General features: G+C 37.4%; 1 protein-coding gene across 1 annotated transcript; it reads left to right on the top strand.

Moving 5' to 3' along the window:
• The first annotated feature begins 194 nt into the window (after positions 1-194).
• On the top strand, positions 195-24640 carry GNAT3 (G protein subunit alpha transducin 3). Its single transcript, XM_026867872.1, has 8 exons — positions 195-312; positions 6534-6576; positions 11636-11777; positions 15191-15348; positions 18391-18519; positions 22668-22797; positions 23004-23157; positions 24450-24640. Exons 1-8 carry the CDS (start codon positions 195-197, stop codon positions 24638-24640), a joined length of 1065 nt encoding a protein of 354 aa, XP_026723673.1.
• The last annotated feature ends 1813 nt before the right edge of the window (positions 24641-26453 follow it).

The raw sequence follows: 26453 nt of genomic DNA, 5'->3' as shown, positions 1-26453 counted from the left end.
ATCCTTGACTATCGCATCTCCAGAACATGTGACAGGTGAAAAGGGGCTGTTTGATCTGAAGACTGAACATAGAGATTGAATGGGATTTTAAGATTTTCTTTAAGCACAGGCTGTTGTCCTTCTTCTGAATTAAAGCAACTGGTCTGATAAGAAGTAAATCATCTGGACAAAGAGAGGATTTTTAACACCTCAAGATGGGCAGTGGAGTCAGTTCTGAGAGCAAGGAGTCGGCCAGGAGATCGAGAGAACTGGAAAAGAAACTCCAGGCAGATGCAGAGAGGGAAGCCAGGACAGTCAAACTACTACTGCTGGGTAAATAGAATAAAAATTGCTCATAATGGTTTTCCATTGAGGGGTTATTTTGCTCTAGAATTACATTTTAGTACAGTGAATTTTCCACTTTTCTCTGTTTTATCTGAAGAAGAGAATCCTGCAATACACACACAAAATGTTTTCTGGTTGTGGACACTCATGAAGGCACAAGGAACAGGCTGGAAATGGCGATGTCACTGCATGTATTCAATTTTAAATATTATATATCCTTGACTTTGAAAAGATTTGAGAAACAAGAACATACTGTTAGAATAAAAGTTACTATGCTTATTTACACAGAACATAGCACAGACTTTTTTTTTTTTTTTTTTTTTTTTTTTTTTTTTTTTTTTTTCATGGACCAATATGCATTCATTTGCAGGATTAAATAAGGTAACTGGTTACACAGAAAATCCACAGGTGTCACAATATGTAGAGACTTTTTATTTTGAGAACTGTTGCACTTAATTTTTTACATCAATAGAAAGTAAATTAGAATGGCCTTTTTTGACGTATAAAAATTATATTGTGGAGATGGAAATGGTAAATAATGAAATGAGATTAATACAGATTAATATTCTCACAGACTACTACTTCTAATCCCCACTATGATCAATCTATTAACAGCCATCAGGTGTACTGATGAAATTTTTATTTTTTCTTTTTCCTAGATACAACTTTATTTTTCTCTCTTTTTCCCATGGTACTCTGTAGCCTACAAGAATTATCCAAGAGTACAATAACACTGCCACCATCTTACTATTTTTCTTCTAACAGTAGAATACCTGTTACGAGAGTTTACATTGGTTTCTCCAAATGAACAGAAAACCAGTCTTTGATCATTGAAATGTTTCTTTTCTTTCCTTCATTACAACTGCAATGCTTACAAATGCTTTTAAACTGACTTTTATTCAGACTATTGGCTTCAATCTCTTGCTTTGTATCTTATGTAAAAAGTCTATTTATACATGTTGAGTATATACTATTGGTAATATAGAAATAAGAGAAAAACACAACCATATAGGTTTCTCAAAAAATAATAGGAAAGTAGCAGTCTGATACACTTTTTATATCATCAGTATTCAGACTGTGGTTTACAGAGCTTTTCAGTCCAGAATATGAAAATTTCTGTGCCACATTAATAGAAAATATTGCCCCTACTGAGGCAACCTAGTCAAAAATCAGAATAATATTTTCATTTAAACTTTCACAAAGTTTCAATACTTTTTATATATTCTTACAAAAAGGAATTGGCATATCAAGTTAGAACCAAGGTCCATCTACTCCAGCATCCTGTCTCTGACCTCCAACACTGATTCATGAGGAAGATGTAAGAAATCCTCTAAGAGGAATTTACAGAATAAAGTGGAATTTATAAAATAAAGATTAATTTAAAAGATAAGCAGTTTGATGATATATTTTGATCTTCAAGTTTTCATGCCTTGGCAGTAGTACTGGAGGCTGTCGACACAAAATAAATTGCCCCTCCCAGAACATATGTATTTAGCATTAAGGACTTTAGTTTTAAATGTTTCCTAATGTATACAATCAGTCTTCTACACTACTAGTATCACTCTCAAGATACCTTTATTCTTTGTGATTAATTGCAAGATCTGTGAAAAAGACTTATATTATTTCATTCATTTCAAATCTGAAGATATTTCAGTTTCATCAACTATACAAGCACTCTTTTCGTGAGACATGATCATCTGAATCTGAAATACTTTCACTGAAGTCTTCTTTATAAAATATATTTCTACAATATCTTCCTTTATTCATGTCACACATGATAAAGATTCACATTTGTCAGTAGGTAACATTTTGGAAGGGTTTTCCTCCTGGGGAACTGTTACAACAGATCACAAGGACTTGATAAAAAACATGCTGGAGAGAGAAAAAAAAATAGACTTAACAGCTTAAATTTTCTTGTTCTTAAAAAAGGGGTGAATAAAACATGAGTCTGTTTTGATCTCAGAAATTATTCAAATTTTACACTACATAAATCAAAGGCAGGTCCTTTCAAGCCAACCAGCCTTGTCCTACCCTAGTCATAGGTTTCTGCTCATTCAGATCATATGTTACAGACCAGATGTCACCATTGTTTCTTTTGCAGTAGGAAGATTGGTAGAAAATATACAGAAAAAAAGGGATATGTATATCATAAGTTTTTCAGTGTGATCATTATGTTCAAAAAAAAAAAAAAAAAAAAAAAGTATTCTGATCATTTCCTGAAAGGATCATTTAATATCTAATCTCTGTTTATCCTCTAATAGGTTCCTTTACGAACAAAAAAGAAATTATATCCAGAAAACCAAACGCTACATTTCCACATTTGTTTCTGTTAAGTTCCATGATCTGGGCAAGAACATTATCTGTGTTGAGGTGATAATTTACAGTTTATATGACATGCACATAAAAATTACACATATAAACTGGGGGAGGGGAAAAATTACGCAACTTTCTGCCGTTCTTCGCAAATTGTCCAGGAGCCAGGAGGGTTATGACCTCTGTCTTAGGTGTTCCTGTGTTGTCAAGGCCATCCCACCCCTCCACCTTGTCCGCAAATCTAGCCTCTAGATATTTATATTTCCAAAAAATTGGATTGTTTTATGAGTCTGGAACAAACTCCAAGGTGAAAGATTTATTTCCTTTGTATCAGGGCCATATCTTGCCTACCACATCACATGCAGTTTATGTACTTTGTAGAAGACCAGCTTGCAATTCATTTATGTGCAAAGTACAGGCATATTCCAAACATGGCCAAAACAGCTGATGCTCACAGTGATGTTTCACAGAAGTAAGAGCCTAGCTTCAGCTTAAATAATCATTAAAACTTTGAACTTATTTCTTTTCACAGTATTAGTGCATGGCCTCATTGTCTACATTTTTCAGTGGCAGGACAATACTCAACCCTTATTTGAGCTGGTCATCGTCTGCAAACTTTAATGAGAAATACTCACTTTTAGGGCACAGTTCACCTAATTTAATTTGAAGATCTTCTTCAGGCTGACAAAAATTGAAATTGTTTCTTTTAGTTTTAGTAGCAAATACTTTTCTCCACTGACTAGAAAAGGCCTCTGATAAGTAGTTTGAATGTAGAACCAGTTAAATGAATCAGTTACTGTAGTACTGAAGTCCAGAGTAAATTCCTGTTATTATCACCTGCACTGGAAGCAAAGACTTTGAGCACAAAGATGGCCCAATAATCCTATGGATTGGAATACACTAATTTGCTTTTTTCGGGAGTAAAGCAGCATTTAAGAACCTCAAGAGGGTTAGATCTTACATCTTTTCTCCAGTTTCTTTCTCTCATGGAGAAAGGTTGTTGAGTTTGTAAGAGGACCAGGAAGATATAATTTCCAGTCTAGTTCAGTTTCCAGAGCTCTGAATGTCACAAAAAACACTCAGGCAGACGTGTGAAACCTTTTCCAATTTTAATTTGAAAATATTTTTTTTAACCTGTTTTTTGTTGCTTTATATCACTGTCAGTGTCTTTTGTGATAGGTTTCAAACAAAATATTCAGGCAGTAGTCTTTCTTTTGTTTCCTTAACTTTACTTCTGGAAAATTCCCTAAACCAAACCTTTACTTCCACATAAATAATGTAGATATAATACCTCCTGACCTGAGGCACAAAAGCAGCTTAATATATAAAAAGAACTTTGTTCAATGGCTCAGCAGATGCTAATATAGAAAGGGGCTTCTACTCTCCCAGTTTCCACAACTATTGAAACAAATTCTGCTTAGAAAAACAGTCTGCCAAGTTACAGATGAGGTCCTGGGTTAGTTCTCCTTTGAATTTGAGAGATTCTCACCAGCTTTTTTTTTTTTTTTTTTTTTTTTTTTTTTTTTTTTTTCCCCTCTATTTCTGCTTTGTCTACATGCCTCAGTGGCCTGTAGGGAAGAGGTTACAGTCGGCCAGAGCGCTGTGTGTACAGCACCTTGCTGAAGGTGGATGTGGCATGCGTGGGGCATGGTGAATGTGATGTCTGCGAAGATGTGTAGGAGCAAACATCCACTGATATTACTGGCAGTGGAGAGATCTTTCAGCTCCCAGGACCAGGGCCAGAGTTTCAGGCATTGACTGATTCCTATGCCTTTATTTTCTGTGCCATTATCCATCTAGAGGAAACTCAGCATCCAAATAGAGACAGAGAAATCAGAGGTAAATTTTAAAAAACTAGGAGATCTTAAATATGTGAAATGCAAAATACAGGCTATGGTATATTAATACTGGTCCCTATCAGGCGAGATATAAATTTTGATCATGACAGAGTGTTTTTTAAAAGCCAGTTGAACTTTCCAAGCTTCAGGACAGGACTAAGTTTAGCCTAAGTTCTTGTCTTTATTCGGAAAATCTGGGCTTGATTATAATTGCCCTTTTCACTGCCTCCTAAAGAGGAGCTGCCTTCAGCTCCCCATGCAGTCACGTAAGGGCTATCATCATGCATTTGTGCCACTGTTCCTGCAAGCAGAAGGCTACTGTGACTGGTGGCAACACAGCCCTGGCCCTGCTCTCCCACCCTGGGCCCTGGCCAGAGGGACAGGCTGCACAGGAGGGAGAAGGAAGAAAGGAAGCAGGTGCAAAGTAAATTGTTTCTGACCCACTTCCTGGGGTGAAAATGCTGCCATGACTAACACAATACTCTGGAGTGAAGTCAAAGTCTGAGAGTTATCTGTTGTTTAGATAAAGACATTACTGGATCATAAATTAAAGATGAGCAGAGGTAGAAAAAAGATATAAATTATGCCTTCCATTATATTTTAACTTTCAGATCTGGAAGAGACGTTTATTTCTATATTACGTTTCCTGGCATCTTTCCATCAGGTGAATGTATGAATTCTCAGCACAGCCTGCTTTCTTCCCTACAAAAATTGTAGCAAATTCCACCTTGCTGATAGGGCTTCACCAAGTTCTACAGAAGGACATTGAACGGATAGTAAATTATCTACAGCAAATTTGCATTTTTTCCAAACTGTGGCAGATGGCAGCATCAGCCTATTTTGCATAGGTTCGTTTTTCTCCTGCACTTTCTGCCATTCACATCATGGTTTTAGAAAATGCTTTGTGTATGGTTTGCTCTCTGTTGTGATTCATTTGAGTAAATTAATCCTTGTCATTTAAATGTTATTAGCTTTACAAAATCTGTTTGGAAAGTCTGTAATCTGTTTGTCCCATTCACTGAGAAGTGCTCAGTTACAATATGTCCCAAATTTCCTCTTTTGTCAAAGTGTTTGACACCGTCCAGTGAGGTAAATGATAATCTGCAAAGAGAAAAGCAGTGATGAATCCTGTCGCATGGATTCACAGCAAAATTAAATCCTCTCTTCAGGTGCTTCCAAAATCCAGCTCCTGTTTGGCAGTTCTTGCCAAGCCTCTCCACTCTCACTGCCGGAAGATGATAGTCACTCACACTGATTTCCCATGGAGAAGGTTTGCATTGCAATTACTCACTTTCCGTGAGATAAGGGAAAGTTAATTGTGCATAATCTGACCAAACCTATCCCTAGTTCTGCAACTGGCTGTGCCGGCAAATGCCTGTACCTTCCTGCCAGCTACAGGGATTTCCTGCAGAATCATTCCCAAGCTGGATCTGTTGCACTGCTCTGTAGGTTTCCCATCTCCAGCCACACTACTTCATAGCAGAAGACCGCAGGACAGAGGAACTGACAAAACACCAACGTCAAGACATTTGCTCATGTGTTGCCTCTGCATCATGAGCTAGACCCCATGCAAGTCTCCATGCTCTGTTTTTCCATTTGCTCAAAGAGGCTGGCTAAAGACCATGGAACTGGTGGGCTTGGCTTACAGAAGGTCATGATACACATTAAATGAGACGCTACAAATCATGTAATGAACCAGACAATGACAGAAGCTGTAGTTTGTTCATATCCTTCTGCCCATCTACCAGGGATGAAATCAAAATATGACCCATATTTTAACTCCTTAATAATTAAAGTCTGTATTTTTCTCTTGATTGACTGAATATTCCTTTCTTTTCAAATGCCCCTTTCCTTTTCAGAATTAATACTTTTACCAAGATTTCATTCTTTTTAAGTCTAAATGGACACTAGGGAGGATTATAGTTAGAACAATGCAGATCTAAAACATTTGTATGTCTCTTCATAGGTACAAAATTACGTGTTCTAGAGAGTTATTCTTAATACCTGATACTTATTCATATATCAATAATATCCCTTCTCAACATTCCCCTTCTGCAGGTGCTGGAGAGTCGGGAAAGAGCACTATTGTAAAGCAAATGAAGTAAGTATATGAATATTCATATTAGCTGTTGAATTTGGTATTTGTAGTATAAGCTATCTAGCTAATGTCTTCTTAAAATATTTATGCTTATTTGAATCATTACAATCAAGTTCTCATTCAACCAAATAAAGAAGAAACACAGTGTGACGGAGACACACAGCTGGATTGGTAATCAAATCTGTCTGATCAAATCATGCACTGTCCAGCTCCCTCCTGAAGACCAGGGAAGCCTTTTCATTAACTTTGGTAGGAGTCACAGTACTGTCGTGAGAAGAACATGAAAACAACCAGCCATGGCAGATCCATCTATCCTAGTATCACACCCCTTGCAGTAGCTAATGAAGAATGTTTTCAGAAGATCATCAAAGCAGACATGCAAACACATGGTAACACTTGACCTGGACAGCCTGACAGGATCTGCTGATCTGTGACTCAGGTAGCATCCTAAACCAGAGACAGCATCACTGTGTTTAATAGCCCTCAGTTAATTCATGCCTACATTTCTCCTGAATCTTTTTTGAACCAATGTGAAATAACATCCAGAATATTCTGTAGCAAGTAATTCCACAGTTTAATTACATATGATGTGAATAATCTCCCATTGTTCAGTTTTAATTTGGTCCCTATTAATTTAATTTGATTTTAGTGGTTTGCAAGAGAAATTACTGAAGTATTGTATAATATTGCAAAACACTGTATAATAGCGCAAAGTCTTTTGTCTTTTTTTCCCCTAAATTGGGTTCTTGGTCTCCACAGTCTTATTTCAGCCCCTGCCAGTGGTCAGGAAGATTGTTCCCATGTCTCCCACAGGGCAGGTGAGAACTTTTAGCCACCAGCCTTACACAGTGAGCAGCTGCTACACACCACCCAGTATGGGTAGGAACAATCATGAGAACTGCTTTTAGCACGGAAAGTAGCACGCCAAAAATTTTTCATACAATAATCAATCTGGGAAGAAACAGGCTGTACAAGCTCAAATGCAGAAATCCTTATTCAAATTTGGACTGAATATCTGGTTATGAATATCTTGTGACTGCACCATCAATCTACTGCAAGAATACTTGTAGATGTTTGTTCAAAGTGCACAGGGTGCCACACAGATTGAAGTCAGCATCTTTATTTCCCCTGGCTTCAGAGGAAGGTCAAGTTTGTCTGCATGTGTCCCCATTTACAATTTACTTTCACAACAGTTTTACATATGTAGACCAGGCTATAATAAAAATAATTCTTGTTATTGTTTTAAGGGTAGCCAAAGCACTAATCATGTATATGGTTTAAACAGATAATCCACCTGAGTTCCAGAGCTCATACTCACACAGGCAGCAAAAATCTTCCTTTACCATGTAACCTGCTAAAATATTGAAGTTGTATCTAGTCTCACTTTCATAGAGAGGGTCCAGGTCTCCTTCCTAGACTTGTCTATTAAATACAGAAAAAAACCCACAGGCATTGTAACTGTTTAGACAAGACTGCACTTCGTAAGTACCAATGTCTTCCAGTGTAAAAATCAGACTGTGTTACAAAATCAGCAATATTATTCTAAATTTAAGTTCTTCTATTTCATAACCTCATCAATGCATTTTAAAGAGTAAAGTAGAAAAACGTTATGTCATAAAAGCAATTTTCTACTATTAATCAGCTCATTTTGTAATAAGACGGAATCAGAACCGTCCATCAAATACTCTGCGAACTTTTTTGTCTGGTAAAATGGTGGACAATTTTATATCTGTTTTGTGTTCTCAAGAGACCCTCCTTATTCAGCAAACCATTAAAATGTATTGTGCTGAAAGCTTCCCCAAGTAGGAGCGATTAAAGATGTTCCTCTGAATTGAGCGCTTTAAGAAGGATTATAACCCTTAACAGCATCAAGGAGGGGGCAGAAAACTGCAAAGCTGAGTTTTCTTTAAGCCCCTGTGCATTTATGACCTGTCAACCTGATCACAAATATGAATTATTTTATGATAAAACTGTTCATGAACATTATCATTTTTCATATAAAATTATATTTCTCTCACAACCAAGGACTTTGAAAAAAAAAAAAAAAAGAAATTTTTCAGTAAAATAATCAATTTCAGTTATTAAATTTTTCAGAGAAGTATAAAATTTTCTGGAGAAGACTGGTAGCTGCTTACAAAAGAAGTGATTTTGCTGAAAATACAATTTTCCACCAAATTTGGGGTAATTCTACTGCTAGTAATATAATTTTCTAATTCATAAACCTCATTCTTTCGAGACTGAAGATTTCAAACCAACTTAAATCCTTCCACTAAGCTTTGCACAATATCTTCTAATGTTCAAAATATAGATATGCTGCTAAAAAGGCTAGGTTGGTTATGGGGGATAACTAAAAAGGAAAAAAATAAGCTTCTCTGGAGCTCTGTGCTTCTGACTAGATAATTTCCAGTGCGTGATCTAACTTTTTATAATCCAAGTATACGAGTATTTCTGTGCTATGTTCTATGTTAGCAGTACAAACCTACTACAAATAATTCAGCAAATGAAAAGCAGGAAACAAAATATTTGGTAACTCATCATGCCTGACAAGACTAAATCAGCTCCACCTATCTAGTAAGAAGCCTTCCTTTTGTGGAAAAAAAAACCACAAAAAACCAAAAAACCCCACCAAAACGAAACCCACAGGAGACAAACATTTTCCTCCAATATAAACATAATATAGGTATTATGACTGGTAGCCTAACACCTATGTCTTCAGCATTCTGCATTTATTTTTAAAAGGTTGTATATTTTTTCAAGGAGGATCAGGGAACAAAATTTTCTGTTTCCTAAAATGCTCCTTCTGGTCACACAAGATGTCAGCCTGTTTTACAGTCCTTCATTAAGTATGACTGATCTTTAATAAAAGCAGTAAAATTCACTACTGATTTAATATGCTGACTAACATACCTTCTGCCAGAGGGCATAAATATATTATTAAAAAAATAACAACAACAACAAAAACCAAAAACCAAACAAGAACAATGAAACAAACCCATGAAAAGCCTCAAGCAAAACCAAGTTTTCTTTCTGTAATTACAGAATCCAGATTTATTTCAGAATCTTGTATTTTCTTCCTTCCTTTTTTCTTCAAAGGGGAAGCATGAAGATATAAAACAGCCATTTGTGGACTGTGTTAGGGCTTTTCCTTCTCTCTCATCCCAGATTTTTGTAGCCACAGGCAAAACCCCCACTGAGAGACCCACAAAGTAGCTAACCCAAGTTCATGTACTTCATGGGGTTTGAGTTTCTATGTGTTTCATTCCATTATTTATAGAAAGCTGCTGCTTTCACAGGTAGTAGGGGTAAGAGTGACAAGAATATGCTTCAGTACCAGTGCAAGGTTCAACATGATGGCAACTGAAATTATTTCTTGTTAGAGGCGACCTGACCTGTTAAAGGAGCCAGCTACACCAGTGGGGAGCTCTGGGCTCCATGGTGCTTCACAGATAGGACACTGCTTAACGTCCTGTTTTGCTCAAGCAGCAAACCAGATTATCCAGGGCACTATGATGGAACTACATTAGACTCCTCCAAGTGAATAAGCCTCTCCTCTGAACAATTCTTATTATTTCATTCAAACCACTGTGCTGACCCAGGCATATACGGATATTTCAGAGGATGGCAAAAGAGGTTCACTAGTATGTCAGACTGCATAACAGAGCTCCCCGTTGTCTTTCTCCCAAGTTCAGTATGATTCCTTTGAATCTTGCAAATTCACTTGAAATTATGCTGAAAACAGCTTTCAAAAAAACAAAGCTTCAAAACAGTTTATATTTTTGCCTGGTATAGAAGTGATTGGAGAAACATATAGAGAACTCTTCTTTCCTACAGATGCTACTCCTACAGACACAATAATTAAATTTTTGAATTTCCTCACATCTACAAGTCATAGAGATGCTAAGACACATTCAGTTGTGATCTGGGTTTTGTGCATGTGTCTGTGAGTGAATTATTTTCTGACAGGATTGACTTCTCCCCATGGAAGGAAAGTCTTCCAAAGACATACACTTATTATGGGCTAACCTGTCAGATCTTGTCACATCACCCCTTTCTGCTTGTATAGCTATGTCGTGACTGTATCTCTGGCAAGAGACAGGGAGAAAAAAAACAAGCCACAAGCACCAGAAATTATTTATTTAATAACCTGGTCTTCATCATTGTACAACTGAGGTGAGGAAAAACAGAGCCTTGGTTCCAGCAGCAGCCAAAGCAGTTTGGTGTCTGTTCTTTGAGCGCATGCCACATGAGTGAAGTTTTCATTCTTTTTCACAACTCATAGAAAAAGATGTCTCTGAGTTGTGATATAATCTGCACGGTAATCTGGGAGAATTTTAATCACATGCCATTCTGCAGTCAAGGAGGTTAATGAAATTATAATTCCTCTGTCAGAATTAGATTAAATGGATTTGACTGCTAAGGTTCTTTGTCCTCTGGAATACAGGTCAAATCCTCTGGAGTAATATTTATGTCCCCAAAGCCTGTATATAATAACAGTAACAACTTGCAAGAACTAGAAATTGTAACTGACGTACAAAGAAATATTAAAGATTTTTTTGTTGTTTTCTTGAGAAAGTAACTGACAACGTAGAAATATTTTTTGCAATAATTTTTCTACTTCAGGTAAGATTCTGGATAAAAATGAGAACGATTAAATAAGCAGTGTGAGTGACAGCCCATGGCTAATAATGTAGATTCCAATAATAAAATTTTTGGGATCTAAGTACAGCTATGCTTCTTGCCCTGTATCCACAGGAATAGGCCTGGGTCTTGTTCTGGATTCATACATTAACTTATATTGACCCACAAGGCAAAAACCCAATACCTATTCACTCAAACTGAGAAGTCAAAACCTAACCTCTTAAATTTAACCTCACATAGTTGTAGAAATTGTTTACCTCTTCCAGCAGAATAGGCAGATCAACCATTGATAAATGCTTTTCCAAAGGCCAGATGGATTCAGTTTTCTCATGCTGACCACAAAAGCATCTGATCCAACTTTTCATTACTTTCTTTTTCTTTTTAATGCATCCCATAAACCTTTTGTTTTCTATTTTTGCACCAGGATCATCCATAAAGATGGCTTCACCTACCAGGAACGCATGGAGTTCAGACCTGTCATTTACAGTAATGCAGTGCAGTCTATCCTGTCTATTGTGAAAGCAATGACTAAGTTAGGAATCAGTTATGAAAACCCAGCTAGAATTGTGAGTATGACACCTTCTCTCTTGAAATAGGCATTAGAATACAATTTTTTGTAACGTAATAGTAATGACTAGCAGACAAAGAGAGTTCAGTATTTGCTTTATGACAGTGGAAACTAAGTACTGCTTGAGTTATGCGTGACAAAATGTCTTTACTTATTTTTATTTTCTCAAGACTGATGCCTCTGAGGTCCAATCTTTGCATAAACTGCCATTTTGTTTGTTACAAAAGAAATGTTCAACTTGCAAAGACATAAGAAAGCAGGAAAAAGACCCTTTTTCCTATCTGCTTAATCGATTATTGCTGTTGGAAAATGTAATAAATATTACCCTTTTGTGAACAAATCTTGGGGCTCAGCCATGTAAGGAAGGGTCTTCTAGGCATGTTGGGAATATTTCGGTTTGGCATTGTTGCTGGAGCAGAGACCTCCTCGTTATACAGAAGCAGCACTGGAGCACTGGCACCACAGAGAATTGGGGTCTGACCTTCCTGACACAGTTAGCAATCCTACCCACAAGTGCATAGAGGAAAAGCCATAGTAAGAAAACCTCCTATCTTCTGGAAATCACACTGATTTTTCAGGGACAGAAGTAAAGGAAAAACATACTTTTCTTCTCAGTGCAATGATTTAGTCTTTTGCCTTTAATTTCTCAAAGGCCTGTCAGAATATCAGTTGGTTCCAGTTTTGGTCAATTCTGCTTATTCCTTAGAGGTTTATCTTGGAGGGAATTACATCTGCTTATCTGAAAGAGCTCTTCATGTTCCAGAAGTCTACATTTCATTACACTGACATGTGGCACTTTGACCTAAAAATGATAAGTGCTTCAGAGGTTACCAAAGCTCATAGTCATTTGACAAAATAGAAACTAAATGTTTTCTTCCTGTATTCTTTTAAGTGTCCATGAATATAAGTCATTCAAATAAACATTAACAGTGCCAAAAAGCACCACACAGAAAATAGGCCCGTGTGAATGTGCTGTAATTTGGCCCATCTCAACTGTGATAGACATGTGTACTGCATAAGGACCCATCTACCAGTCTATATGGCTTAAGACAGCAGAACCTTGCAGCACCTCGCCACAGGTCCTGGTTCAGCCTCCGATATCCACTATGTGGTCCAGACTGTTGGCAATCTGTAATTGAGATATGTTCTGCCTGTGCCCTGGTACTTCAGCCTCTTTTTTATCCCTGCCAAACTTTTGGAGAGGTTTATACATGTTCACTCATCACTTATCATCTATGCCAGTTCATAGATATTGTTTTCAAGGGATTTCACAGCCTGGGGAACTGGTAATTGAAAAATTTTCTTAAATAGCCCAGGTAATTTCTTAGCATTATATATAACCAAATGCAGAAAATACAGATTTTGTAAGTTTATCACTTATAGTACAGTAAGCCCACTCTTCCTGTCCTTGGCAGAATACAGCTGAATACACATGTATAAAATAGTAGCAGTAGCTATCTTCTTTTCCCCCAGAACCACATAAGAGCAACCTGGATGTCAGTTTTAAAGAAAACAGAAATTTAGGTCACATTTATTTGAATTTTCACTAAACATTGCCCTTTCTCCCAAAAACAAACTTAGCTTATATTTTCTGTAAAATCATAAGCCATTTATAAGCTTGAGTTGTTTTGAATTAAGCTTTGATTTCATCTGGACTTTGTTCGTGCTGTTTTCTGGTCCAGATTTAGCTGCTTAAAGTTGTCTAGCCCAAAGACTAGGCTTATCTTGGCCCTGAAAACCATGGGTTTATCCATGTTCCAGGACTGCCTGCAAATACTTCTTAGTGGTCCTGAAAGTGCCTCAGCATGTAATTTTGAACATCTGTTTTGGGGAGAGAGGTATTTTTTATTTCCTAAAGTGCCATTGAAATCTGGTTTTAATATGAAAATCTTCTGAAGTCTGTCTAAAAGTCAGAGAAAAAAAATGTTATATAAATCAGGGTTATGATAAACTCAACCTGTAACTATCTTCCTTTTTTACGTAAGCATCAAAATCCACAGTTGCCACCTTTTGCATAGTAATTAATGAACATTTACTGTACATCTGGAGGCTCTGAGCTCAAGGCTTCTTTGTAGGCTACTCAGCCAACAAATCCAACATTGTAGGAGGATAGCTATAATCATTAAATGATATGTGATATCTTGAAGGAGAGAACATTAGAACTCTTATCTTGAAGCTGAGCAAGTGTGCGCCCTGGAGAGCAGACCTGGAGACAAACGAGGGGCACGCAGAAGAAAGCATGACTCAGTTCTGCTGATCCCAGCACGGAGCGAGAGGATGGGGCTGTAAACAGAGCTGGTGGTGTTAAATGTAGAAGGGCAATGGTTCAGCTGTCCTCCTTAAACTTTCAAATGAAAGCAATTCTTTAGTGTTTATTTCCCCCTTTTTTTCCTTTTTCTTCATGATAACCAAATTTCTCCAATATTCCAGAAAACCTGCAGTGTTTTATTTTTGATCAGTCTCTGACTTTTACAAAGTTTCCATAAAGTGCAATTGCTACTGAAACACAAAGGTATAGTATATTCCAAAAATAAATTTGCTACAAATAATTATGGAGATGTTTTCTATTTTTGACTAAAACACATTCCCTGACAAAACAGTGTCTGTCAGAATCCATTTATACTATTGCAAGTATTGACTGCAAGTCACTTCAGTTGTCTACTTATACGGCTAGGAAGGAATTATATTCTATAATTATCCACTGCTGTGACAGTATATCAAATGACCCTATTTCAATCATGCTCTTTATTTACAGTACATTCCTAAGCTGTTAACCACGAAAAGAAATATTTTTAATGAAATAGATTACTTGAAGTCTTTTTGGATTGACTGCAAAAGGAATAAATTACAGAATAACACATTTAAAATATTTAGGATTTTATTCAATTACAAATTTTTTTCTTCCCCAAATAAAAAAAAATTCTATGGTAAATGCATTCACTAGTTATATACACTTTGTCACATTTCTCACTGTGGCCTAAAGCTAGAAAATTTTCCTTCCAAATAAATTAAAAAATATATTTAGATATTTCTGTTTTGATGTAGTTACAGAATGTTTAAGCTTTAAATATCCTTTTTAATTTAGTTTTTGATATGCCACTACTCTCTCTTACAATAAAAGCCTTCCTTCCAAGTTGGATCTTGGAATGAAGCTGAGCCTTTATATGAACAAATCAAAACAATAAAAAGAGAAAAACCCTGTGTATCACCATTTATGTCTAACCTTGCACTAACTAAAAGGAAGTGAGCTTGTAAAAGCATGCTTACATGCACAGGCAAGTACAGCTACCTCGAAAAAATTGGTGAAAAGGAGAAATTTTGCCCCTGCAACTCACTGTAAACCAAGCACATCTTCAAGAACATGGAGGGACACAGTGCAATTGCACAGTACTTACTGAAATTTCTCTTTAGGAAGATGAAAGGAAGCTGTGTGCCATGGCAACAACTCTGGAGGATGGCGACATGTCTTCTGAATTGGCTGAACTCATCAAACAACTGTGGAGTGACAGCGGGACCCAGGCCTGCTTTGCAAGGGCAGCAGAGTATCAGCTCAACGACTCAGCAGCCTAGTAGGTGGCTTGTGCAAGCCTTCCTCTGCTGGCTATTACTGTAAGGGACAGCAGAGGAAGGCTTGCACAAGAACTCTTCCTCACATGCTTACAAAAATTATTGCTTGTTAACCTGAAAAAGAATTTTTTTTTTTTTGCTGTTTAGAATATAAGACAAATGTTTAAATGAAGTGAAACAAGTGAAAACAAGGAACAACTTGTTTCTGTGAGTTTGCTTCTCATCTCTGACTCACAAAGAAAGGGTCACCATTCAGCTGGGGTACATCTCTTGGCTTAGATGCAGTCAGTAAGCTTAGATATTTCAGGATTCCCTGCTTTGGTTGCTTCTACAGTTGTTCTTGCAGGCTACTGTGGTCCTGCTCTGCTGTTTTCTACCTAAACTCATACAAGACCAAGAAGCGAGGTGGCACCTCCCTTCAGGTCAGAGTTTTCCTGGAGTGCGTATGTGCGTCTGACTCTAGACCTGGGGCAGAAGGTTGTTCCAGCTGAGGTCCATCTTCCAAGATCTGCAATTAGAGGCTTCTCTGCTCCTGCAGCTCCTCCTGCAGGCTAAGGGCACCTGCTGGGTGACACCTCAAGAGGTGTTGGGTGTCCCTTGACAATTATTGGCAAGGAAAGGTACGATCAGAGGCTGGGCCAGGAGTCAGGCAAACTGAAAGCAGTAACAGCTCACTAATTGTAGACAGCAGAAGGGATATACCATTAATGTATTAAAAATTGTCTCTTTATATCTTCAAAACAAGAATGAAGACTTTTCTGCAAGATACCTAAACCAATAAAAAATTGCCTGTGTTGATCTGTGCCTGATTTGGCAGTATTTTATGGCAGCCTTGTATTTCTACAGGAATAGTATAGCACAACAGTTTGCTTCCTAACCTTTCTGACAGGCCACACTACAGTTCCCTGCACTAAAAGCCCATAACAAGTCAGTCATCATAATTAAAAGGAAAACCACTCCTCGAAATAAAAATAAAGAAAAACCCAAAGCTAAACAACGCCCCTTAAAAGAACACCCCTCCTAATGCAGAATACCTGTTTTGCAGCTAACAACATTCTAATGTGTACACTATGCCTGGCAGATGAGGTTTTGTTACCTAAAAAGAAGACAGGAGAGTATAAAGTAATTCCCTCTCAGTGTTATGTTTTAACCTGCGATGGGTTTCAGTATTTAAGAGAGCTAGTACAGACTGTAAAGGAGCCAATAACTATTATTTACTGCTGGAGTTACATTATAAACAACAGTAATATGTTTTTCATCTGCCTGAACACTTCCAAAAATCCTGCTAATCCTCTGTCTTCATCTTTTGGTACCTGATGCTTCTGAAAACCTCGCCTTTGTCTCTGAACCACTGAAATCAACTTTCAAAACCAGCTAGAGCCAATCTGCCATCTAATGCTACATTTTAATTTATTTTAAAACCAAAACTAAGCTCCTGTGAATCAGCTCCTACACAGAGTATTGATGTGTACTGTGTAAATTCTGAATTTCTGAAGCTATCTTCTCTGAGTCTTTTCATTATTAATTCATGCTAATGAAGTTTTATCACTGCCTTTTCCCTGTGTGTTTTAATAGAAAAAAAATGAGATCTTCTGAATAATAGAAAATCCCCTGTATGTCAAATTTGGCTGGAATTTCTTCCTTAGACTCAGCTGGAATTAATCCTGTTTTAAGGAGGAGTAATGGATAAGGAAGGGGAAAAACCAGGATTATAAATTGGGAAAAATCGGGATTATAAATTGTGACCTTAAATGTCATTGTATAGCTATCAGTAGTACATGGTGTTTCTTGCTTGCTCAGTCAATTGCCTCTCAGGGTAGGATTTGTGTCACTTAATTCAAACCAAGGAAATAACAAGCATTTAAACTAACCTACTAGTTTTTGTTCCCTCTTCTGCCAGTGGAGAGCTGTTCTGTGTCCCCTTGGAGCTGCCTTCACCTCTAGTAACAACCTGAAGCTGCCTCTCTTGCCCCATTAACCAGATAATTAACTTGATCTAATTTTTTATGCAATTACAATTGTCTATGTTGAATTTAATTTATGTATTTGTGACTAAGAACTATCAGAATATATAACTTCATATCAGAAAATATAACTTTATAACGAATTTTTTATACAAGTGTTTGTTTTAGCACTTGCATGGTTTATAAAGGGAAAAATGTCTTTTTTTCCTGCCTGTGTTTTGCTTGTCAGAGACAAGAGGTTACAAATGGAAATTCATAGCCTCTTTACACAGACTCCTAAACTAGCCAGTACAACTCATAGGCTCTGTCCAGCCATTATAAGAAAGCTGTCTGCCCCTGGAAAAGACAGGAGAAGGGCTGGTAGTAGGACAAGAACAGTCTACAAAGGTCTGGTTTGGAACCCGGTTTCATGCAGATTTTATCTCTGTATACCAGACATAAACCAGATAATCCACTCTTTTTCAGGGGATTGTAAGAATACTAACTAAGGGGGTCCTCAGCTTGATTAAAGCTTCTGAATTTGATTACAAAGTATATATTTTTTTAAATTATTGTGTACTTTCCTCTTGTAAATTGATAGGTCTGCAGGGAAAGCAGACCCTAAATGTGAATTCCTCCAAAATATTATGCCCTTCCTTTCATTTAGGAAGAAAGATACTATTACAACAGGTCTGATTGGCTGTGATGACTTCTGGTCAATCTGCTTCTGAAAGGTGGTTGCAGTTTTTCTTTGGTGGCAATTCCCACTTGCTGAAAACAAATGGACAAAACTCCTTTCCTGACAAGGTGGTTTTTTAGCATCCCTGAGGAAAATAAGGATTTTCCTGAACTGAAATTATCAGAAAGATGTTTATTATATGCAACTAAATCACATGTCTATATGCAAGGAAGCAAGGGGAAAAAAAAAAAAAAAAAAAAAGGCTCTGGATTGTGGATCTAGGTTGTATAAAACCCAATAGGATTGTAGTGAAATGTGTAATTTACATAAACTATTTTAAAGCGGCTCAATATGAAGTGATTATGTAATGTTCATTTCACCTTTTGAATTCACCAGTCACCATTTCTTTTTACCCTCCTTAGTTACCTCAATGATTTGGATAGGTTAGCAATGCCGAACTATGTACCTAGTGAGCAAGATGTTTTGCACTCCCGAGTGAAAACAACTGGGATTATAGAGACTCAGTTTTCTTTCAAGGATTTGAACTTCAGGTATGAAAGTCATATTTCACACTTTTTTGTGGTTTTATCTTTCTTAAATATTTTCTTTCAAAGATATTGACCTATTATATTATTGGTAATCCCACTGTGATATCCTTGAATCCAGTAATATTCTGAAACAGCCAAAAAAGCAAGATATTTTAGTATCAGTACTCCAACTTCAAGCATATAATGGACTGTTATTAAGAGATCTCAGAATATCAGGTTCTAAAAGGACATTTTTACATATATAAGTGCCTAAAAAGCATTATTTGTATCCTGCCATTTGAATAATTGTTTGTGACATTTACGAAATTTGCCTACCTAAATGTCCTTAACAGCATGCAAAACATTTGATGACTATTAATTTGCATGTACTCTCAACCTTTCACTCTCTTCTTTTGAGAACGGAAATAACTGCTCTTAATGCTGGAATGCATTACAGTTGGCAAAAAAATAATAATTTCTGTCTCATGGGAAATTTCAGTATTAGCATGCATGCCTTCATGCTCATTTAAGATTAAAAGCAAAATGTGGAGAAAAAAATCTTGAAAATAATGTCTCTGAGAAATTTGACTGAAAATGACACTTTCAGATACTCAAGATTTTGTTATGCTCGGTGAACCAATTAAAAACATCTAATTCCGCATGAAAATATGAACGAATTATGATAGTTTCAGTGTTCTATAACGTTTTCCTCTATGGACTGAATTCCACTTAATTCTCAATTTAAAGGCTGAGGTTCTTATTGAGGAATGTAGTCTAGACAAGAAACTGTCTGCAGAGGTAGACATATAAAGCACCAGCATTATAACTTTTACATTTTTCATTGGGCTTCTTTTTTTCTCCTCATGTGACAATTAAACATCACTCAAACTATCCATGCTACCACACAGATGCTTTCACGCAACAGAGATTACATATACAAAATAAGATTCTGAAGTAGATGTCCTACAGATAAATTATTATCACTTATTAATACGCTGATCACTCACAAAAATTCAGCACTTATCCACAAAGGCTACAATGTAATGTCACAAACATCATCTTCTTTTTCTCCAATTAACATATTGCCAGACAGCTTTACACCAGGGAAATCTGAGCACCTTCAGTTACAGTCATGGTCTATATAAGAAATAAAATGAGGATGGAGAAAGAAATCATCAGAGTGTAAACCTTCTTTGACCTGAATGCTACCAATCCTGATATTAGAGTGTATCAGAATTAGTGTCGAGGTCCAACTGAAATGCAGCACAACCGAGAATTAAGTTGCCTTAGTGTCTGTAAACAAGAGGAAGGCTCCTAATGTCACCGCAAACACAAAAACCCACTGTGTTTAGCTTCTCTGCTATGCATCACAGTAGTGTTATGTGAGTAAATGCATTGGTTGTTTTAGGCACTTTTAGGTAAATTTACTGCAGAATAGTCTGAGGGGTTTGAGCTGCTGTCGGGATGCAGAGCAGCTGTAAGTCCATCTTAACCATCCAATTACTGCTACTTTGCATTGCCAGAGCAATGCAAAACAGCTGGGGGATCCTGATGACTCTGCACTTATTTTGATAAGTACCATAGAAACATCTATAAAGAGAGGAACACTTTCACATTCAGAGTAAGTTTTGGTTGATGTACTTAAATGAGGCTTGGGGTCACAAGCCATACATGGATAAAAAGAAAACATCAACAGATGCCTCATCCACCAAACACTTGTCCCTCTCCTGAACTGAGTGAAGCAGAAAACATTTTTATCTGTGCAGTAAAAGTCTAAATCCCAGTGCTGCTCCAGGGAACAGAATTACATTTGCACAGGCTACAGCTCTTGTTATTTGCTATCTTAGTGGTTACTTCGCCAGTTTAGTGTAATTCAGCTTTCTTGTGCTCTTCAATTTATTTCACAAATGTTGACTTTGATTTCCAGAGCTCGGAACATACTTAAATATTTTTAAAAGAAGATCTGATCTTCTTTCCTCTCCTGCTGTCATTTCTACTGATGTGCTAGGAAGAATTTGACTGAAATCAGGCAAGCTTGATTTCAGTCCTCAGGTCTCACTCTGTGTACCATTAGGACAAATGAATATAGAGCTAGTCCCGTATCTGCAGCTAATTTTTCCAAGAGCAGTGATGGGAAAATACAGAGCTTTCAAGGCGAATTTTGATGGTCTTGGTCAAAGAAAAAGGTCATCTCTGAAATGCATTTTCTACCACTCACAGAGGGACTTCAGTTTTACCTGTGCTTATAAGTTTTGGGTTGACATGAGAAGAATTAAGCAAGCTAAGGTTGGTACAACAAAAACTGCCCATAAGCATTGCCTCTGGCCTTGACCTTGTCCTGTTTTAACTGACTTCTCATGAATATTCACAGGGGCATATTTTTAAAGCTTGCAGGAACTCAATACAGATTCATATGATTATGTATGCTTGTGAAATTCTACTGCAGACTAAATTTTGAAGATATTTTTTCCCCCCATAACCCTGATTTCAGAGTTACACACCATAAATCAAGGAAGATCCAAAGTGGCAGGTGACTTTTGAGCACTAATCACAGCCAAAAGTCAAGATGCTTTATTCATATTGATCTCACTCTTCAGTAGGCATACTGAACTCATTGAAGATATGCTTGGAAGAATGTCGTTACTGTTTTCAAAACCTTGCTCCATAACAGCTTTCTGATTTCCTAGTAATTCACATTTATAGACATTCAATGATCAAAAAGATTAAATATACTAGAAAACAAGTAATATTTTCTAATTACTCCTCAGCTGCAGAAACAGTGCATCATGAGCATTGGGAAGTGTTTCATTTCTCCTAAGTAGGATGAAAAATGATAAATAATAAACTTTGTTTCCATCAGCAGCGTTGCTAATGGTGAAGAAAACAGAAGATCAATATACTGCAAAAAATGGTGTTTCAGTAACAAATTATTCTTACTCTGTTTATTACTGGCATGATTTTTTCATACTGAATCCCAGTATTTTCATCGCTATAAAAACTGAGTTGTGTTTAATTTTCAGATACTGCAGGAGATACATCTAAAGAGTAAGATCTCATGCATTTTCTTGAGGAAGAGATAATGCAATAGGGGGTTAGGTTTTACAGTTTTAAGTTCAACAACAGGCAGCACAGGAAAAAGACATCATGCACACAAGGAAACAGAAAAAGTATGAGTAGGATAAATCTGATTTTGTACATTTTTTTCCTTTCTAATGCTCTTGAAAAATGTTCAAGTTTGGCACCTTTTATATCAGAAATAGAGTGAAAAGATCTCCCTGATCACTGAAGAACTGAAAATATAAGTGGGAATTTTGAAAGCTAGTGCTAAGCAGACAGATGGTAGTTTTGGTGACAGATCAATCTCAGTTGGGCCCTAACTAGTTCCCTAACAAGGTCCCAGCCAGGTATGCTCAGTTGGCTTTGGACCCCATATAACGAGTTCACAAAAAATTCATATGACTCTACCCAAAGGTAGTAATTTCTGACAAAGACTGAAGCAAATTAATGCAGAGGACAGGTCTACATTTTCCTTTCTACAAATGGATTCTGGCTCCCCATGAACTGCTGCTTAAACAGCAACTAATGAGATTGATAGGGAAGAGATACACACACACACAGGTGCATGCTGCAGGTTATACAGCCAGCTAGGTGACTGCACCAGGGTGATGGACGGATGACTAAACACAGATCTACACCAAACAATTAAACACAACCAGTGGGTCGACCTGTGACCAGCTTCCACTCGTATACGTTATTGATCAATGTGTCAGCTCACTACAAGCAAAATTATGAAGTAACAAATTACTGTGGATTTGAGGATCTTTTGTCAGCGTTTCATGTATGAACTCTGTCCCAACTAAATCCTTGCCTGCAGGGCTTAGTCCTGCACTGAATTCTTATGCAGAGCTCTACCTCCTGAACACAGAGTGCCATCTGGAAGTACTGAATGTATTTCCTATATGCAGGTATTTAAGCCTTTACATTCCATTTTATGCCTACTACAAAGCCGAAAATAGTTCATAGTTCTCCTTGACCTGTTGGGATAGAAACAGACCAGTATTTGGAAAATCTGGATATTTTATTCATCTCCAGTTGCACTCTGCACAATAACAGCATGACTACGTCCTTAGTAGTTAGTGCTTTACTTTGTACATGTTATTTTTTCTGTAAAGGATGTTTGATGTGGGTGGACAGCGATCAGAGAGAAAAAAGTGGATTCATTGCTTTGAGGGAGTTACTTGCATCATATTCTGTGCTGCGCTCAGTGCTTATGACATGGTTCTGGTGGAAGATAAAGAAGTGGTGAGTCAGAAGAGACAAACAACCCTTTTTGCTGCTAAGTTTTAATGTACTCTCTGATGGCATATCAGAACTATTCCTGTTCCCTGATAACCATTTAAAGGCTATTATGCTGTATTGGTTCTTGCCAGTAAAGAACATTACAGTAAAAATGACATATGGGGATGAGATTTGTCAGTCTCTCATGTTTACCTTTTGCATCTCAACAGAACAGAATGCATGAAAGCCTTCAGCTGTTCAACAGCATCTGCAATCACAAGTGCTTTGCAGCCACTTCCATTGTGCTGTTTCTAAACAAAAAAGACCTCTTTCGAGAGAAAATAACAAAAGTTCATCTGAGTATTTGCTTTCCTGAGTATAATGGTAAGTTTGGGGTTTTCAGAAGAAAATACATCCAAATGATTAGTGCAGGCCATGCATTAAAGACTGAGACTTTGATTCAGGTCACCTATATATAACCATTTAAATACTAAGCATCTTATCTAAGCATCTACCCTTTCTCTCAAAAGAATGGTATGGGACACACATAGACAGAATCCAATTCATCTCACCTACTCATGATGCTTATCCTTAGGTGGGGTCATCTCTGGAGATGCTTTCTATCCATTGGTGGTAGAGGAAGCTGAGAGGACTAGAAGTTTCAGTGGCTGCAGTGTGGTGTGATGAACCCAGCCAATATTTCAGTACAAATGATTTTGTCCCTATTTTGAAAACCCATTCCATGAGGGATGTCTTCTTTTTGTATGTCACAGTAGTGTCTACTGGAAATAAAAACCAGCAGCTGTTCCCAGCTGATGCAAGACAACATATGAGGCTATGTCCAGAACATGCCAGAGAAAATCCAAAATCTGCTGTATTTTAGTATTAACCTAATTTGGTATAGGGAGTGCCCAGAACGAGGCATACTTAAAGCAATATTATTATTATAAGATGGGTGCTGTGCACTTCCTGCAAACAAGCTCCTTCACTTCTCTTCTAAGGACACAGCAACCCAAAATTGCTCCATGCTTCGCCGGGATAATCCCACGTCCTGGGCTAGGATCAGGGGAGCTGTGCCACGTGGCGCTGCCTGCAGCTCCAGGCAGGATGGAGCCAGCGGGGCTCTGGGCAGCGGCCTGTCTCCAGACAGAGCCTCGTCCCGCTCCAGACCTGCAGCCAGGCCAGGTGCCAGCGGTCACACCTGCTGCTGCTCTAAAGGAGTGCTACTAAAAGGCAGAAAAGCTGCGTCAAGAAACTATGACTGAATAGATAAGCATCTGAATTTTTCTCTTTTTCCTTCTTCATTTGTTTCTCTCTTCATTTTCATACTTCCCACCAGTTTTGTCTGCTCTCTACCTGATTCCCTTTGAATTTATGCTCCTTCCTTTCTTGTGTTTCTTTCACTTTCTGGTATCTCTCTAAGGTCTTTAACTGTTTCACACTCACTGACTCAGAAGCATTTCCCTTCAGAAATAAGGACTTCTGGTTAGACATTGAAATTTAAATTTAGGTGGGCAGTCTAGACACAAAATTTTCATATCTAATGCATGAAGTTAATTCCCTTTAGAAAAAAATGAAAGAAACAAACAGGAAAAAAAATGAATTGTTTCTTAGCAGCTGTGATGAAATGCCAATTCAAATGTGTCTTCTTTTTCTTTTACCTTGCTCTCCACTAGGGCTAAATACATTTGAAGATGCTGGAAATTACATCAAGAAACAATTCCTAGACTTGAACATAAGGAAAGAAGATAAAGAGATATATTCTCACTTGACATGTGCTACAGACACCCAGAATGTCAAGTTTGTATTTGATGCAGTCACAGACATAATAATCAAAGAAAATCTGAAAGACTGTGGGCTTTTCTAGCCATTCATTCCCTTGTTCATAATCTGACTTCATCTCATTGCACTCTCCTCTCTTCATCCTTTGTGCTGACTGAAAAAAAAAAACAACCCAACCTCTAGGGAAAAACATCATCAATTAGGCTTTCGTTAGCTATCAGTTGAATCCTTGGTATAGCCTGAGCATGGCAGACCAACACTGTCTTTCTGTACATCATAAGAAGATTGAAAAAAAAATGTTCCTGCTCTACAGAGATACCAGCCACCAATAAATCCTGCTGGAATCAAAAGGAAATTCCTGTTTTCATCAATATGATTTGAAGATAATCAGCACTTCCCAGAAAACTGGGGACACCTCAGTATCTTGTGCATTCTAGTTATGGGAGAAAAAAGATAATATGTAATACATAACAGACTTTTATTTATATTTGAAGCCTTAAGAAAGCTATTGCTTTCAACAGTATCAATAGATCATTTCCATTCAGCACTCTTATTTTCATGTTACGTACAGAACTAAAAATGACATAGCATTAATTGAACAAAGGCAACCCCCCCAGACTTAACTGATGTATGACAAAGAGCAGTGCAAATCTGAATGCTTAATTACATTGTTTTGTTAGAAGAGCAGAAGGACATGTACATAAAAACAGCACATGTATAAAATTGACAAATTCTCCTATCCAATTTGGAAAAAATACAACACAGTAAGATGGAAGCAAGTTCTTTGAATCCCTAAGGGAGGAAAAATTATTATAGCAACTGTCAGTTCCTGCATAGGCCATAAAGGCGAGTTAAAACTTTTTTTTAACAATTAAAGATGAGACGTTTTTAAAAAAAAAAAACAATTCCAATTAATAGTTCTGCTGTCAGACAGCTTCTCCAGTGCCCTGTGTCTGCAAGAGTCAATTCCACCAGTGCAGAGCAGATGTAAACCCACTGATCCTCAAGGGAAAAAAACACATCTTTGGGACTTTGGTGCAAAGATCCGTTCTCTATGCAAAGAACTTGCTAATGAAGAACTGCTTCCCTTTAACTCCTCCTGATTTACTGTGACTATAACTACATTTAACTATGTTAAACAGAATGGGAGTTCTAAAGATATTCAACTGAATTTTGAAATTTGGTCTTGAAAACAACACTTTTGAAATCTGATATTTCCTTCTGGTTTGGGGTTTTTTTTGTTGTTGTTTTTGGGGTTTTTTTAAAATACATTTCAATCTAATTTTCACCATACACTCACTGTGTTCTGATTAATCTAAATATTTGTAACCTGGTCACTGAACAAGAGAGTCCTGCAAGGTGCCCACATGAGCAAGGTCATGGGTGTGCGCAGGTCTCCCAGCAGAAGTAGGAAGTGAAGAGATAAAATACATTTTGCACTGTCTGGATTTCTGCTGCTGCCTGATCTGTAATGCTGCACTTAATTCCTTGTTTGTATCAAAAATAATGGATTTCCAGCAGTAAGGTTTCTAGATTCATTTCCAGCAATAAATCTAATTTAAAACGAATAATTTCAACTATGGTGAGATCGACATTAATTTCAGGGTGCCTTAATGGCAAATTAAAAGCCAAGGTCTTTAAGAAACAAATCCATGAACAAACACATCTCACAAACGTATCCTTCAAGGAAACGCCTGAGAAATCGGACGGACTTTGCACTGCAGCCTCAGAATTAACACGGTGAGGGGGTACAGACTGGGCTTCTTACGCCTGCTTTAAATCAGGCCGACCTGAATTCGCCCAGGTTTACGGCAGAGCAGTGCCGGGGTGAGCTCCCGGCTCTGTGAAGCCCCGGGAGGAGAGCTGAGGGGCCCGTCCCCGGGCTCCCCGGGCCGGCG

This window comes from Athene cunicularia, assembly GCF_003259725.1.
Source record: "Athene cunicularia isolate RWA chromosome 1 unlocalized genomic scaffold, athCun1 chr1_part2, whole genome shotgun sequence".
Classification (NCBI taxonomy): Eukaryota; Metazoa; Chordata; class Aves; order Strigiformes; family Strigidae; genus Athene; species Athene cunicularia.
Note: the sequence above shows the minus strand (reverse complement) of the source record. Positions and strands in the feature narration are given on the sequence as shown.

Coding starts and splice junctions, on each gene's coding strand:
- GNAT3 (XM_026867872.1), top strand. CDS start 195: ATGGGCAGTGGAGTCAGTTCTGAGAGCAAGGAGTCGGCCAGGAGATCG. Junction 6,577..11,635: donor ACTATTGTAAAGCAAATGAA/GTAAGTATATGA, acceptor TTTTTGCACCAG/GATCATCCATAAAGATGGCT. Junction 22,798..23,003: donor TGGTGGAAGATAAAGAAGTG/GTGAGTCAGAAG, acceptor GCATCTCAACAG/AACAGAATGCATGAAAGCCT.